The sequence below is a fragment of the Onychomys torridus genome, chromosome 16 (assembly GCF_903995425.1).
Source record: "Onychomys torridus chromosome 16, mOncTor1.1, whole genome shotgun sequence".
NCBI classification, from domain to species: Eukaryota; Metazoa; Chordata; class Mammalia; order Rodentia; family Cricetidae; genus Onychomys; species Onychomys torridus.
Genome location: NC_050458.1, coordinates 68,278,743 through 68,295,030, shown reverse-complemented (window position 1 = coordinate 68,295,030; position 16,288 = coordinate 68,278,743). Strand labels below are relative to the sequence as shown.

Below are 16,288 nucleotides of genomic sequence, written 5' to 3'. Positions count from 1 at the left end.
ATACAGTAGGTAAACAAGAGATCAATGCTGTATCTTCCAGCTCCCACTCACAGGCAAGACCTTTTCCCAGGCCATTTCCACAGTACCTTCAGCTCCACAATCTGAGAAGTTACATGCCACATTAGGTTTTCACTCAGGAACTTCATGCCATAGGGGCCAAGAATTTCAGCCAAGGCTCGCATCTCTGGAATAGAGTTTCAAAGTTCCCAGTGAAACTCAAGTCTTTGAATATATAAATGTTGTCCAGGAAGGAAAGAATGTGGGCAGCTGAGAAGAAAAAAAAAAAAAAAGTCTGCCGTCCTACACACAGGTGGCAGGTCTGGCTGCCCATGAGACAATTTCCTCTCTCACCACTGGTACCTATAGCATGACTCACCTCAAATGATGATAGCTATTTACTTCTTTTTAAAAAACAAAATTTAGGGGCTGGAGAGATGGCTCAAAGGTTAAGAGCACCAACTGCTCTTCCAGAGGTCCTGAGTTCAACTCCCAACAACCACATGGTGGCTCACAACCATCTGTAATGAGATCTGGTGCCCTCTTCTGTGTACATAATAAATAAATAAATAAATAAATAAATAAATAGATAGATAGATAGATAGATAGATAGATAGATAAATAAATAAATCTTTTTTTAAAAATTATGTGTATATACCTGAATGTATGTGTACCATGAGCATGCAATACCACCCATCAGATCCCCTGGAGCCATAGCTACAGACTTTTGTGAGCAGCCATGCAGCTATTGAAACTCAAGCTCCAGTCCTCTGGAAGAGCAGCTGGTGCTCTTAACTGCTGAGCCATCTTTCCAGGCCCCTACTTACCTCTTATATGACCCTGTACTTCCCAGTCCCTTTTTCTGGCTTTTGCTATTGTTGTACTAGTTTAACTTGCTTTAATAGACATATGGCCTTAAAAAAGTCACTAAACCCCTCAGAGCCTCTTTGCTCCTCTGTAACATCATGAATTCCTCAGAATGAGCACTAAAAACTACAATGATAAACACTGTAGGAAACTAGATACAGACAAACAAGGGTATCTTATTAGAGGTAGTTACCAAAAGCCCTGTGAGGCATGGGGCAAAAGCACTCCACCATGGCTCTACAGGCAAGGAGATTAGGTGCTTGGCCAAGGTCACTTAATCACATGGGGGCATGTCCAGAAACCCAGTGCAAAGCCCTCCTGCACTTACTTTGTCCCTGAAGAGACCATGCTTGTGCATCTGGAATCTCATTTCTCAGTCTCCCATCGACTTCCAGCATTTAATATCTCATTGGCCCAGTTTCCCCTTGAGCTGCCTTTTCTTTTTTCATAATCAACACACATTCCCCAGAGTCTCAGTTCTTTTTGCTTTAAATTCTTTAGTCTTCCAAATCTAGTCTTGCCCCTAAGGCCTTATCACTCCCCACCCAGCCTGCTTTTGCCCTTTCTAAGTTAAATCAAACTTGCCTGAGGGAATCCCAGGTTGGAAATCCTAGTGGCAAGCTCAGTTGGAAAATGCTCTGGCTGTGATTTTTGGCTATTGGCCATTCCAGCAGGGGAAACCACAAAAGACCAGAAGTAACAAGAGAGCAGCATAGGGAAGACACATTCAACATCATTAATCAGAATTCAGAAAAGAAGGGAAACTGGGATTCCTGGCTACAGTCTTTAAAGGTAGGACCAGCTAATGTCATCCACCTCCATCAGCTACAAAGGAAACAGCTTTGGTCACTGCAGCTAATACAATGCCTGGTCCAAAGTAAATACAGGACTAATCTGAGAAAGGTGAAAGGATTTTATAATTAACTAGCCACCTTAGAATGCTAACACTGTTGCCTAAGGGGAAAAGGCTCAAAATTGCCTTCTCTGGAACTAATAAAGCAGCAGCAGGCTGGTCTACTGGATGGATCTGCAAAACCCCCTACTCCAGTCATCTCTATCCCCAGTTAGTAACCCTATGGCATCCTTTTCTTCCTATCTATTTTTGAAGTAGCATTGCCCCATCACCATGGCAACCCAGAGAAATTGGGGTGGGGGTGGCAGAAGGGTGAATGTGCACTGCCTCCCGCTGCTTGTCAGTTGTCAGCAAGACCTAAAGCAGGTTTTACAGGCTGCCTACAGCTTGTGGGTAGAGCTGATGAAAGGGGCATCTAAAACATCCAGTAGGCAAAGTATCGATTGTTTACAGATAGAATGTAGGGGATGATAAGGAGACAGAGCTGGAAAATACAGACGTGCATTTTTGCTTCCTTGGCATCCCCAGAAAAGGAGAATGAAAAAGTCTGGGTCATGGAATGAACACCTCTACCTACCTTAGGTCTCATGCACAATCTATCATTTACATGGAAGTAAGAGAAAAGGGGATGAAATAGGATCCTTCATGAGAATTCAGTTCATAACATAAATGTTAAGAAGGAATTGTATGGCTTCAAGTCCTCTTTAAAAAGGGAATGGTGCCAGATGATAGCCGGGTGGTGGTGTCGCACATCTTTAATCCCAGCATTCAGGAGGCAGAGCCAGGCAGATCTCTGCAAGCTCGAGGCTAACCTGGGCAAGTTCAAGGCCATCCTGGGCTTCAGAGTTAGTTCCAGGAAAGGCGCAAAGCTACACAGAGAAACCCTGTCTCGAAAAACCAAACAAAACAAAAAGGAGGGGGGAATGGTGCCACAATCCTTTAATCCCAGCACTTGGGAGACAGAGGCAGGTGGATCTCTGTGAGTTTGAGGTCAGCTTGGTCTACAGAGCTAGTTGTGGACAGTCAGGGATACACAGAGAAACCCTGTCTCGAAAAACCAAAAGGGGAGGTGGCTTTCCAATTCACTGTAACTCCCTTATCTGTACACACACACACACACACACACACACACACACACACACACACACACACCATACCACACCACACCACACCACACCACACCAATCAATCCATCAAATACTGTTGTACAGTGGGAAGCAGGAAAGCAGTGCCACACTATTCTGGAGTTTGACTGAGTTGAAATCCCAGTCCCACCATTTATGTGACCTTAGCACCTCCTAACCTCTCAGTACCTCCAGTGTGTTCATCTGAAAAATGGGGATAGCAATAGGAGCTGCCTCAAGGCTATCGTGTGAATTGAATTCTATGTGAGAGCACTTAGAACTGGGTCCACAATAATGTCTTCCATCATCTCATCAGCACTGGCCAAGGATCGGGAACATCATCTCCAAGGAAGAAGATGCCAAGACATCAGATCACCACTTAATCTGTCCCCACATACATCTGTCACCTGTATTCTGTGTGGAAAAGGAAAATAAGTACTAACCGCCCTGGAGGAGTGAATCCCTTTGATGACCAGTGAGCCTGCCTAGCTCCTAAACCTCTCTCCTTTTCTCTCTTCACCTTCATCTCCTAAGTCACTTCTCAATCCCCAGCCTTCTTTAGAATCTCTTCTTATGTGTTCCTAAAGTTGAGCAGAGTCCAGCAGCAACACTAAGAAGAGTGCTGAATGGGTCTCTAGGAAAGCAGGAGGATTTAGGACAAGGTAATGAAGAGGGAAGTTCAGCTCTGTGGCAAGGAGACAGGGTGCTGGGCTCACCAGAGATGTCCGAGAACTCCTCAGCACTGAAGTTCTGCTCCCCATCTCGGGGAAGGCTGATGAAGGCCTGCATGGCTGGAGAGAGGACGATGACTCCACTGCTTGCCTGTCTGAGTAGACTTTCTAGGTACCTACAGGGGTGGGGGGCTCAGGTTAGCATCCAGTCATGTCTGCCGCCATCACACTGGAGTCAGGGAGAAAGTCTGCTAGGAGCTGGGGTGGAGAAGAAAGACTGAAAGAAGGCAATACAGCAATCTGTTTAACACTCTGAAGCTGTTGGCTCAGAAGCAGGAACATGATTCCACTTGGGCTCCAATCCACAGGTATTCCACCATGCCGTAACACAGTCATGCACTCCCAGCCCTCAGCCCCGCCCTCTTCCAACTGTACTCTCCTTGCCCTTACCCTCTGTCAGATTAGATAGACAGGCTCACACTGGCATTTTTAAAAAGTGAACTAGGTTCCTCTGAAAATACACTTAAGCTGTACCCTCTTCAGTGAAGAGCTAGACCAAGGACCCAGGATCCCAGAAGCCAGGCTCAAATCAAACCTCTGGCTGACAGTCTCCAAACCTTCCCTCCTAACCACTGGACAAGTCAGAGAAACTGGCTCTATCAGTGTTTGAAGAGAGGGCCCACCAACTGCAGCACGCACCCAAACACCAGTTCTAAGTCTGTATTTTACAGTAGCCTGGGCTAAACACCCGTGAGCCAAATTCAGCTTCCAATCGTTTTTTCCCCAGTTAATTACAACTAGTTGTCAAAATTTTAAAAATGAAAATTTACATTAAAATAATTTAATGGGGCAGCATTCAATAGGTACTGAAAGGTAGCTGTCTCTGTGAGAGGCAAAGAGCTGTAAATGCTCAAAGTCCTAGCCTAGCTGGTGAAATCCATTCACCTCACCAGTCTCTCCCTAAGCTGATAGCAGATTTAAAGCGCCACCTAGTGGCTTGGAGAGGGAGAACTCTGCCTCTTGGCTCCCTAAACATGTCAAAGAATATGGTGCTTTCTCTGTTTGGGAAGAGGGCCCCTTTCCCTATCCAGAACAATCTACTAGACTTGACACAGCTTTCGTTAAGAATAAGGAGACTGTGCAGGAGATATGGTAGAGAGCATGGTTCTCGGAGCGAGGAGCTAAAGCAAAAAGAGAAAAAAGGATGTAAGAAAGAAGTGGTAAAATCCTTTCCAACAGAAATAGCAAGAACCCAGAAAAGGAAAGTTAAGGATAGGACATTAAGAGGAATAAGGTCAACGAGCCACAGGGTAGATATGAAGGCTAGAACAGAAGGGGGGCTAAGTCTACCCCATATATTATTGCTCTCATCCACAAGCAGAAAAAAAAAAAAAAAAAGCCTCCTTTGCAGGTCCAGTGAGCTGCTGGAGGTTAAAACGCTTAGTTGTGGGTTCTACAATCTAAAGAAAAAGTACTAGAAGTGAGACAATGAAAGGACACTGACCAGTTTGTGTAGAGAGTGGTGACAGTCTGCTCGCCACAGGAGTCCAACGGCTGTGTCTGCTGCAGGAGGGCACTGCGGACAACTCTGGAAGCATCTGCACCCAAGAACTGTGCCAGTGACTGGATGAAACTGATGTATGCTTTGACTCCTGCCAACAGCTCAGAAGGCCTAAGGATCTCCTGTGTTGTGGCATTGTAGCCAGCCAAAGTCACGATGGCTCTAAGTGACAAAAGCCTTAATAATTATAAATATATTAGGCCGGGCAGTGGTGGCACACGCCTTTAATCTCAGCACTTGGGAGGCAGAGGCAGGCAGATCTTTGTGAGTTCAAGGCCAGCCTGGGCTACAGAGTGAGTTCCGGGAAAGGCGCAAAGCTATACAGAGAAACCCTGTCTCGAAAAAACAATAAACAAACAAACAAATAAAATAAATAAATAAATAAATAAATAAATAAATTGACAGCTACATTAACAACCCTGTGTTCCTGGTGTTGCATATGTTGTCTCATTGAAACTCCAAGGTAATCCAGTAAGGTAGGCACTAACACCCCCATTTTGTAGATAATAAAACTGGGTAAACAAATCACTTGCTGAAGATCACACAGCTGGCTAGTGTCAGACTTCTGACTCAGGTCCATTGACATTTGACTCCTAACCATTTCTTTCTCTGGAGAAATTAGGTCATCTGGTGAAAGACCTGTGCTCCTAAATGCCACCAATAATGGGAAATCATTCTTAGAAATCCTTGGAGACACAGTGCAGTCCCTGGTGGTCATGGATACTGGACTGTACAGAGTACTGTAGCCTGCATACTCTAGACAGAATAAATGTCTTCTGCATACAGCCATGGGGCTAAGATTTCATGTTGTAGCCAGTCCTTTGACTTACAACTTTTTTCTTCACAAAATAACATAAACAGTCAGGATAGAACATATTCTTCACAGTGTCACTCATTTGCACCTTATTATAAATGAGTTCTTCAAACTCTTCCTGAGCTGTGAGATATTTGGAATTCTTTGGTTGGTTGGTATTATGGCTAAATATTTATGGCAGGATATTCAGGAAGGTCTATTCCCACAAATTATAGGGAAGATCCCTGGGTGCCATTTAAAGGAAATAAAATAGAAGGGACAAGTGAGAGGCAGGCCTAATCAATATTAGAATTTTTAGCCAGTTGTGGCACATACCTGTGATGTCAGCACTCAGAAGGCTAAAGCAGGAGGGATTGTGAATTAAAGTCTATCCTGGGCTACATACTATTTATGGAGAGTCTGTCTCAAAGCAGGGGACTGGAGTGGGGAGATGGCTCATCTGTAAAAAGGACTGGCTGCTCTTCCAGAGGTCCGGGTTCTATTCCCAGCACCCACAGAACAGCTCACAACCATCTGTAACTCTAGTTACAGATACACATGCAAGCAAAACACCCATACACATAAAAACAATAAAAATAAATAAAAATTTCCTTTAAATTAAAAGAAAGTTAAAACCTCTAGACAAAACCCTGGAGCTTTTGGAATAATGACCTTGTGAAGCAAGAATCAGAGATTCTGAGAAACTAGGTGATCACACTTTTACTGCTCCAGGGCCTGGAAACTACCATGGCTGCTGAAGGTGTTCATGGGCAATTATCACACTGTCATCCCCTTGACATTGTGTATACAACTGAAGCACTTCCTCCCCTAGAGCTAATGCATACAGAACAAAAACAAACTATTTTGTTTCAACCAAGCAAAACCCTAATAGGAAAATAAATCTGCACATCTTACAGTCTTGTAACTGGTCTTCCTGCTCCTGTTCTCATTCATGCTAATAAAGCCAAAGTGAACTCTAGTCACAAAGCTTATTATAGCTTTGCTCCAGACCAGCCAAGGCTGAATATCTAGATGCAGCCTAGTCCTTCCAGGGCACTACACACATGCACAGCTGCCTACACTCTGTCTAACCTCCTGTCCCACCCAGCTTGCCCAGGCTCACTCTCTCTCTGCCACCACACTGCCCTTCTTGTCCCTTAAACAGAACAACAGGTCCCTATCTCAACCTTGGTAATACTGGTTCCTCTGTCTACAATGATTGTTCCCAGCCACACGCCATACCTGGCTTCAGAGTTCCTTCAAGAGTTCACTGAAAGTCATTTTCTCAAGGTGTTGGATACCTGGATACCGTGAACACACTAAAACTGCAGCAACTCCTCACCTCCCCACCTCCCCCCCACACACACACTTCCTATGACATCTCCCTTCCCTGCTTTATCTTTCTGCTTATCATTTATCACTAAACTGCCATATATGCTACTCTCTTATTTTGTTAGTCTGTCTCCCCTGCTACAAGGTAAGTGTCATGGAGCAGGGCTGTTCTATATGCTACTTTATCAACAGCCTCTAGAACAGTCCTGACACTTAGTGAGTGTTCAATAAATACTTGTTACATTAATTGCTCCTATTCCAAGACAAAACATAAAGGATAACTAATTATTCATAATCACTCCTTTTCATCCCTAACCAATACAAGTGAATCCAACATAAGCAGTATCTTCCTTCTCAGAGAACAATAGAATGAGGGCAAAGTACAGGAAGGGAATTTATTTAACTAAGGCTTATTATATGGCAGGAACTTTGCACTCATAGGAATCTGTATTTGTCTACTAATCCTCAATTGCAGGTCATTTACAATGATCCATGCAGTAAATATTATTATCCTGGACTTAATAGGAAGGAAACTGACTCAGATACGTTAGATAATCTGCTCCATGGTTGTAGCTAACAGCCAGGATGTGGGCACAACTCTGTAGGCTACAAAGGCACTGCCCTTCTCCCCATCCCCCTCTTTTGAGGTAAGAGTTTGTATAATCAGGGTGGCCTAGAACTCTCTAGGTAACCAAGGATGAACTTAAACTCCTGTCATTCCTGCCTCTATCTCCCAAGCGCTGGCCTCTCTCTCTGCTCACTCTACCAAACAAGGGGGATGAACCAGCTACCCATCAGAACCTAAAGAAGTGAGGTGTTTTGTTTTTTTCACAGAGGTGCTTGGAGCCTATGACAGACTGCATCAGTCTCCAGCCTGTGACATGAACAGGATGATTCTAACAGCCACACTGAAGACTGCCACAGAGTGTGAACACGCATCAGAAGAGAGCTACCTGTTGAGCCTGGCTTCCAGGTGGCTGCTGAGATACTCAGACGGGAAGATGGTGTGTTCAAACACGGAGAAACTATACACATGATTCATTGCCAGTGCCAGTTCCGTCAAGTTTAGATGTAGTTTGTCCATGCTGAAAAGAAAAGTGGAACTCGGTTATGAGTCTGGCCTTGTCTGTTGGTATATGGGAAGGAAATGCCAGGCCATGTTCCTCAGACCCCTGTCACTCTTAAGGGACACTCAGCTTAGCACACACTGATGTTCTTCAAAATCAAAGTAGAAAATTCATACTTAGGTGTTTTTCTATATCTATCGATCCCCACCAACTCCTCTGCTTTCTCCGCCTGTATTACCTCCCTCTTCCCTTTTCTCCCTCCTTAAATGCAGAATCCATTTGGCCCTCAGGGGCCAGGACCTCACTTAGTGACAAGGCTGCGGTTCTTCCGGTGACTCTCTGCTCCAGGCTTGTCCCTCTCAGGCTCTCCTTTCCTGGGAGCCTGCCTCTGCTTCATGGACTTCTTGTTCTTGGCTTTGCTGATTGTAGTGGCACAGTGCTTAGGTAGAAGCTTTGGAACAGACACGGTGGAGGGAGACACAGTGTCATTGCTAACAAATGTAAGGGGATTCCTCCATCCTTATCTGCTCCTCTCCCCACCCAACTAGCTTCTCTTTCTCTAATGGGACCTTTTTAGAATGTGCTCACCTCTTTTAGTGTTCATAAATATTTCCCCATTTATAGCCTCGAGTCCTAAGATAGCAGTGTCTTTCCAGGATGAGAGCACTGCTCCCCCACCCACATCTGAGGCCTTTCAGAACAGATAAATCCAAGGAAAAACAGTCATAGCTGAGAGCTCCACTTACCTTGTTTTGTACAGTCCCAATGTGGGGAAACAACACTTTTTGCTAGATAAAACCATCATCCCATAGGCTGTACCCCTTTATGTCTCATGAAGATAGTTACTCAGACTATCACAGCCCTCCAAATTCTCAATGTCCATTTGTATTCAATATTCTTTCCTTCTTTCTTCTTTTTCTTATATGTATATTCCTTGCTAGCTAGCTCAAACATCAATCCTGCGTGTATCCCTTCTCCATGTAGCCCTACAAAAAATACTAGCTTATCCCTTGATACTCAAGTTGCCTCAAGGAATCACTTTGGAACTACTTTTAGAACAGATAAGAGCCACACAAGAAAACTAGTTGTGTTACTTTATAGTCATGCATCCTATTCTTAAATCTAAATTCATCTGGTTCAAAAAAAAATTAAATAAAATCCACCTTGATGGACAATGATACACTAATATGAAAGTATATATGGTTGATTCAGAAATCAGTATCCAAAGATGTAACCCTATTAGTAATGCACCAATAATTATTTACTCAAATGTTAACTCTGAAGGGCTAACACTTGCTTACAACAGTTCTGTGAGCAAACAATTATTCACACAAGGCTTAGTCATTCCAGATACAGCACTGAGTAAGCCTGTTTACCATGCATGTAGTAGATATTCATAGTGAATGATGAATACAGCTGTAAGTGTCCTTATTTGCATATCTTCTGTGCATCCATTTCTTACATTCTTTCAATCACGTATTTGCACTTCTCCTTCCTCTTAATCTGGGACATTCCCAGAAACAGGGATCAGGTACCTTCTTTCTTGATCCTCACCCCAAACTGTTAGCCTAAGAAGTTAGTGTTCATTAAGCTTTACTTAAGATAAGAGTCAACACGTATTGACTGCTGTGTATTCCAAATATTTAGTGTGCTATTTCATTTAATCTTTATTCTACCTCTGTGAAGAAAGTATTTGTTTGTTTGTTTGTTTTGTTTTGTTTTGTTTTTCAACATAGGGTGTCTCTGTGTAACAGTCCTGGCTCTCCTGGAACTCACTCTGTAGACCAAGAAAGTGTGTGTGTCTTTACTTGACATGTCAGAAAATGAAAAGGCTGAGTAATACAGTAACTGTCATCTGTGCTCACACACTTACACATATTGCACATGTACAAACACACCTTATCTCCACACCTACCGAAGTTGCTACTACTCTGACTCAAACCCAGGAAGGGTGGGTAGTCTGGGAAATTCAAAACTCTAGGGACAAGAGAAAAACTAACTTCTTATTTCTGATTTTCTGATCTAATCATGACCAGATGTTATGAGTCAGTCAAGGGAAGAAGAAAAAAAAAAAACCAGAAGACAAGACTGTAACTTTGGGGATCAGCATTGGAGTACTTAAAAATCTCCAGTTAGTTGTAAACTGGGATGCTGATAAACAGAAAGATTAGACAAGACAGAGATCTGGGGACATTGTCCCAAGCATATGTGCACCATGCAAAGAAGACAAAGTTAATCTCCCAAAACTCTTCAAATGGAGCACAGATCTGAGTGACATTTAACTGCTCAAGTAAGAGTGTTTTTAAGTGCCTCTATCCACTGAGCATATCCAAGCGACCACCACAGGTCCTGTGAAACCAAGAATAACACAAAATCACAAACTTACTTAAAACGTTAGGACTTTTTGTGTGTGATTGCCATTTTGTAACTCAGTTGTGGAGTTCTCCAGCATGAACTTTGTTGATAGCTATCCCAGGTCACAATACCCAAAGGTTGTACACTGAGATTTTAATCCCAAGAGAGTGCTTGAAGTGACTATACTGAGAGAGGAATCCTGCCATAAACCAAAGTTCACAAAAGCCCTACCCCTACTCAAGAAAGAAAATTTGGCCTGTGAGAGAGAAACAAGGGTAGCTGGAGGAAAAGGCACTGAGGATGAGAAGTAAGACTGAACCAGGATGAGGGCCACCTGCTCGCTCAGGTTCCGCTGCTCAGCACAGATCTCCAACACGCAGTTGCTGGTCTGCTTGGCTAGCTCTTCCAGGAAGGACTTGCAGTGGTGAAGACCATGGTTCTTCAGGTGAGTGTACTGTGGGAGAAATGAATCACATGAAGGCTACTTCTTCCCCACACTGCCCTCACTCCTTGCCTGAGCCATCCTCTCCTAAGGAAAAAGAAACAGAGACCAGAAAGAAAGGATACATTCTCTATCAAACTGAGATGTTTGGAGACTCATCCACACACTCATGCCTGTTCCCTTTCTAAGATCAAAACCAACTCCTGGAACTGTGTTCTGAGAAACAAAGAAGAGACGTGACTAGAGAGATGTTAGAACTTGAGAGACAGGATTTCCACCTCCTCCGGGCACATTTCATGAGTGCAGTGGACAAAATGAGCACAAATCAGAGGGAATGCGATGGTGTATCGAAGCATGGAAGGTTCCTCCAGGGTCATGGCAAACATCTTCTCAAAGGTACGAAGATGGAAGCTGCAGAGAAAGAAGATTGAAAACCAGGATTTAGAACCAGACCCTTTTAAAATTTTTCTTCTATTTGCACTCCCTCCTACTTTCTATCCTATAGGTAGAAGGGAACCAAAGAATCTTAACCTTTCCAGGGTCTTACAATGGCTTCCAGGGCAGCAAAATGATATCCTTCCATTTCCTGGACAAAATTCATATTTCTTCCCTGGCAATCATTGCCTGGTTCAGGCCATCTGCTCTAATTCAGAAGTTCCAAATTCACATTCCCTTCAAAAAATGACACTTAGGCTCCAGAAAACCTACTTAGATTAATTACATAAGACTTGCCTTTGCCTCAGAAGCACTATGTTTATGTGTGTTTAGCATGTGTGTGTTATAGCTATCCATTTCCATAGATTGCAAAGAGCAGACATGACAATCATGTTTTGATTTTTTTTTCGACCCTTCAAGTAGTAGAGTTACACATCACAGTGGTCAACTAATTATTGCCAAGTGTCATCTGTGGAAGACAATTAAGTATTCATTCTCCAACAATCATATTCTCCAGCCCTCTCAACTATTTCTTACTTTCCCATTACTAAACTTCCACAACATTCATGTTTATTTTATTTTATTTTATTTGGGTTTTTGAGACAAGGTCTTTTGGGACTCACTGCATAGCCTAACCTGGCCTAAAACTCATAGCAACCCTCCTCCTATAGGCTCTCAAGTACTCACGTTTCTTTGTTTTTTTGGAGACAGTTTCCTTGTAGCCCAAAAACAAGTAACTAGCCAGTGATGACCTTGAATTCCTGATCATCCTTTCCCTACTTTCCAAGTACTGAGATTATAGATATCTGCCACCACACCTGGTTGTCTTTTAAATATCAGTGTCATGACTGGAGAGATGGCTAGGTGGTTCAGAATATTTACTGCTCTTCCAGAGGACCCAGGTTCAGTTCCCAGCACCCATCCAGAAGGCTCACAAACATCTGTAATTCCAGCTCCAGGCAACCCAGTGCCTTCCTCCATCCTTTGTGGGCACCCACAAGCAAGTGGCATACACAGAAAGACATATACTCATACCCACAAATGAAAATAAATCTTTAAAATTATATGTCCTAAAAGTTCAAAAGAACAAAATTTTTAAAAACTAAAAAAGTTTTACAAGAGAACTTGGAACACATCCTTTTAGTCCCTAAACTTGGGAGGCAGAGGCAAGCAGATCTGAGTTCAAGGCCAGCCTAGTCTACAGAGTGAGTTCCAGGACAGCCAAGGCTACACAGAGAAACCCTGTCTCGAAAAACAAACACAAACAACAATACCACCACCAACAACAAAAAACAGAGAAATAAAATGGACTGATAATTAACCAAGACACACCAGAAAATAGAAAGGTCAGAGGTTTCCACCAGCATTTTCTCTACTGAGTCCAGCATCTGAGAGTGAAAGATGATGAGGTTCATGACTTTGGCTAGGTCAGGGTTCTCATGTAGGTGCAAAGGTGCCTTCAACACACTGGTATATGCCTGTGATTGGAGTTGGAAAGAAAACAAGATAAATGGGATGATGCCAAGCCTTGGGGCTATAATCTGTTCTTGGTGTGTTGTGTCCTGTCTAGTCAGCAGTTTTCAAGGATTACTTAGTCTCTGAAGCAGAGTTTAAGAAATTAAAAATGGGGAAGAGACATGTGGAAGATGGGGAACCTGAGGATGAGGATGGGGGTTACTACAAGACAAAAGCCTTACCTGTAGGCGGAACCAATCCAGCCTCAATCCAGAAAAGTCAAACTTCTCTTCATTATCAACTATAAAAACAGAAGCAAATGTAAAAGAAAATGATAAAACAGCACCTAGCACCTGGCTACACAGAATGGCAGGCCCATTCAGAGTTTTCTTACCCAGTACTCTGGCTGACAGACCAATATTTCCAGAAAAACTGTATTAGCCCTCATAAGTGCCCTGACACTTTCACCTCCTTCCAGTTACCTTGCTTGAGACTCAGAGAGGACAGGGTGCTAACAAACGAAGACATGATGACAGACTCCTCCTCTGGACACACAGACAGGTTCTAAAAGAGAAGTAGGAAGTACTGTCAGTGCTCACAAGTTCCACAGGATGGAAAGTACAACCTCAGGCTAAGTCAGCATGTGAAGGTAGAAATGCTGGCTTCCCAAAACAGAAAGGGAACAGACAACACTGCCCAGGATCCCAGTAATGTGGACTCCAATTTATCTTTATTTTTCTCTCTTTCTTGCTTAGGGGGGGAAATCTGCTGAGTTTATTCATCTTTAGTGTACTCAGGCGGAGTGGCTCCAGAAGGAAAAATTACCGGATATCATGCTGGAATCTCCAAAGTGTCATCAGTGGAACATACCTGAATGATGTCACTGAGCACAAGGACATCAAACCTGGCCAGGTACTGAACATGGTACTGCTGAATCACCTTGATGTGTCGTCGAACCAGAGCCCTGATCTCCTCCAGCAGGAAGAGAAGCTCTGCAATGCTCCTGTAAGGGTAAGGACAAGGACAAAGACAGACATCAACAAAACCATGAAGGAAGACACAGCCACACAAAGCAGGGGTTAAAATGTCCCAGATCATTTGATGTTCCCTTGTCCCCTTCTCCCAATCTAAGGACAAGGTTCTTAAGCAAATACTAACGAGTCAGAATAGTCTTCAGGTGTCTTAGTCTTGGTAACATTTTCTGTATGACGAACCAGCCAAGTGACCTCATCACGAATGAAAGACAAGGCCATGAAAGCAAAAAGGGCCTAAGAGAGAACAAAGCCTATTAGAATTTTCTACTTAAAAAATGGATTTTAGTGTGGGCTATAGCTCAGTTGATAGAGTGCTTACCTATCAGGCACAAGGCTCTGGGTTCAATCCCCAGAACAGGAAAGAAATTGGGTTTTAAACACAGAGAAAACTACTGAAATAATCTATATGTGGTAGCCATACCAATAGCATCTAGAAACAGCACACAGAAAGCTGAACCATATGACACAGAATCGACATACACATGTTGAGCCTGGCTCAGAGTCAATACTCCTCCCTCCCCACAAAATTAAATTTTAATAATATTTTATGGGTATTTATATGACTTAAAACAGAAAGCAAGTTCTTTCATCAATTAATTTACACTCAAATAGAAGATAGGCCAAGTCTACAAATAGCTGTTAGATGGCATACTATGGTGGTGCCAAGGGAAAACATGAAACATTTGGATACTCTGAGAGTATCAGCACAGACACATATAAACTTATCACAAGAGACTCAGAAAGGGGGCAGGAGAGACAGTTCCATTGGTAAAGTGCTTGTCATGAAAACATGAGGATCTGAGTTCAGTCCCCCAGACCCCATGTAAAAAGAAGCCATGCACAGTGGCATGCACTCCTAACTCCAGTGATCAGGAGACTTCCAGAGCCCTGAACTCACTGGTCAATCAGCCTTGCCAATTCATGAGCCTCAGGCCAGTGAAAGATTGTCTCAAAAAAACAAGTTGGACAGCTTCTGAAGAACAGTACCTGAGATTGTCCTCTGACCTCCACACGCATATATGCTAATATGCATGTACACACACATACATGAGGAGGGTTGGAAATGCAGTATCTCATGCTAAGTCAGCCTCCACGCAGCCATTGGTCACTATCCCTCCCCCAACATTTCTCTTGCCTTAGGACCCAGCAGGCCTGGTTCATCATTTAACACAGTCTCCAACTCCTTCACAGCTATCCGAAGAAACTGCCGACGTTGACAATGAAACTGGCCACTGAGGGAGGAAAATGGAAAGTGGAGAATATTGTCTTTCCCTCCCTCACAATTTCCTCAGAAGTGCAGAAGAGAGCTGCAGTTTGGGAGTGTCAGGCAAAAGGAAGTTTCAGTGCTAAACTCAAACTTGGAGAGAAAATACAAGCATCTGTGGGGCTGCAGGAAGTTCTTGGGGGTGAGGCGACAAGTCTGTACAGAAACTCAGTGTGCTGAAGTGAAAACAAAAGCCTGGGGAGATTCCTATCCCAGCCCCTCTGAGCACATGTCCCAAGTGTACCTGTTTGCAATGGCATGCTCCTTGCTCTCCTTGATGTCTGCCACTCGCTTACTGTACCTGGAGATTGACATGTCAAGCACAGCAGGGTGTCATGCCATCAGTTAGTAAGTACAGGCACCCTAACCAGCAGGATTTTCACCCATTCTTCTCACCCTATACAAACAAAACTCTCAGCTTAGAGACCATCCTGCTCTATGCTTCATTCTGCAAAGACAATTACTACAGGAACCAAGCCAGATTGTGATAATGCATGCCTGTCATCCCAGCACTCAGGAGGCAGAGCAGGAAATTCATGGGTTTAAGGCCAGCTAGGGATATATAGATACAGAGAATCTGTCAAAAGGAAAAATTAAAATAAAAAGGAGGGTACAGGAGTTAGGAGAAGAAAGGGGAAGGAGGAGGAAAGAAGAGACAAAGAAAGAAGACAGTACACACCGTGGGAAGGAAAGGACTTGCAGTGGTCAGCTGGGTTCCACCTTTCTCACACTGCACTCTGCCAGATACCTTCCTGTCAACCACTCTTCCAAAGTTGAGTAGGATGAGGAAGAGAGTCATAAATACCACCCCTGTTTGTAAGTAAAAATGTCACCACCATCCCCACCCCTCCCCTGCTTACTCCAGGTCCTACCCACTTTGTCTTGGTATTTAGCTCACCAGTTATCTGTCCGTTTTTATCTCCCTCTCTGTTGGCTCCTCTCGCAACAAACAAGTTCAAAGCCGCTCTCGTTCTGGAAACCCTCACTTGACCCGACACCCTGAGCTTCCCCCATTCTCCCACACCACCAGCTCCTCCG

At 43.6% G+C, this 16,288-nt stretch overlaps 1 protein-coding gene across 2 annotated transcripts in view; it reads right to left on the bottom strand.

Moving 5' to 3' along the window:
- The window catches only part of Nckap1l (NCK associated protein 1 like), a 47,956-nt gene that overhangs the window by 11,929 nt on the left and 19,739 nt on the right, over positions 1–16,288 (bottom strand). For both annotated transcript variants that reach the window (XM_036208999.1, XM_036209000.1), the window contains exons 10-23: positions 15,495–15,551; positions 15,122–15,218; positions 14,111–14,220; positions 13,823–13,955; positions 13,435–13,516; positions 13,195–13,253; positions 12,830–12,975; positions 11,341–11,473; positions 10,955–11,074; positions 8,571–8,716; positions 8,152–8,283; positions 5,017–5,235; positions 3,558–3,688; positions 87–184 (exon numbers count right to left, since the gene is read on the bottom strand). In XM_036208999.1, the coding sequence (XP_036064892.1) occupies positions 87–184; positions 3,558–3,688; positions 5,017–5,235; positions 8,152–8,283; positions 8,571–8,716; positions 10,955–11,074; positions 11,341–11,473; positions 12,830–12,975; positions 13,195–13,253; positions 13,435–13,516; positions 13,823–13,955; positions 14,111–14,220; positions 15,122–15,218; positions 15,495–15,551 (1,663 nt within the window). The remainder of the gene's footprint in view (positions 1–86; positions 185–3,557; positions 3,689–5,016; positions 5,236–8,151; positions 8,284–8,570; positions 8,717–10,954; positions 11,075–11,340; positions 11,474–12,829; positions 12,976–13,194; positions 13,254–13,434; positions 13,517–13,822; positions 13,956–14,110; positions 14,221–15,121; positions 15,219–15,494; positions 15,552–16,288) is intronic.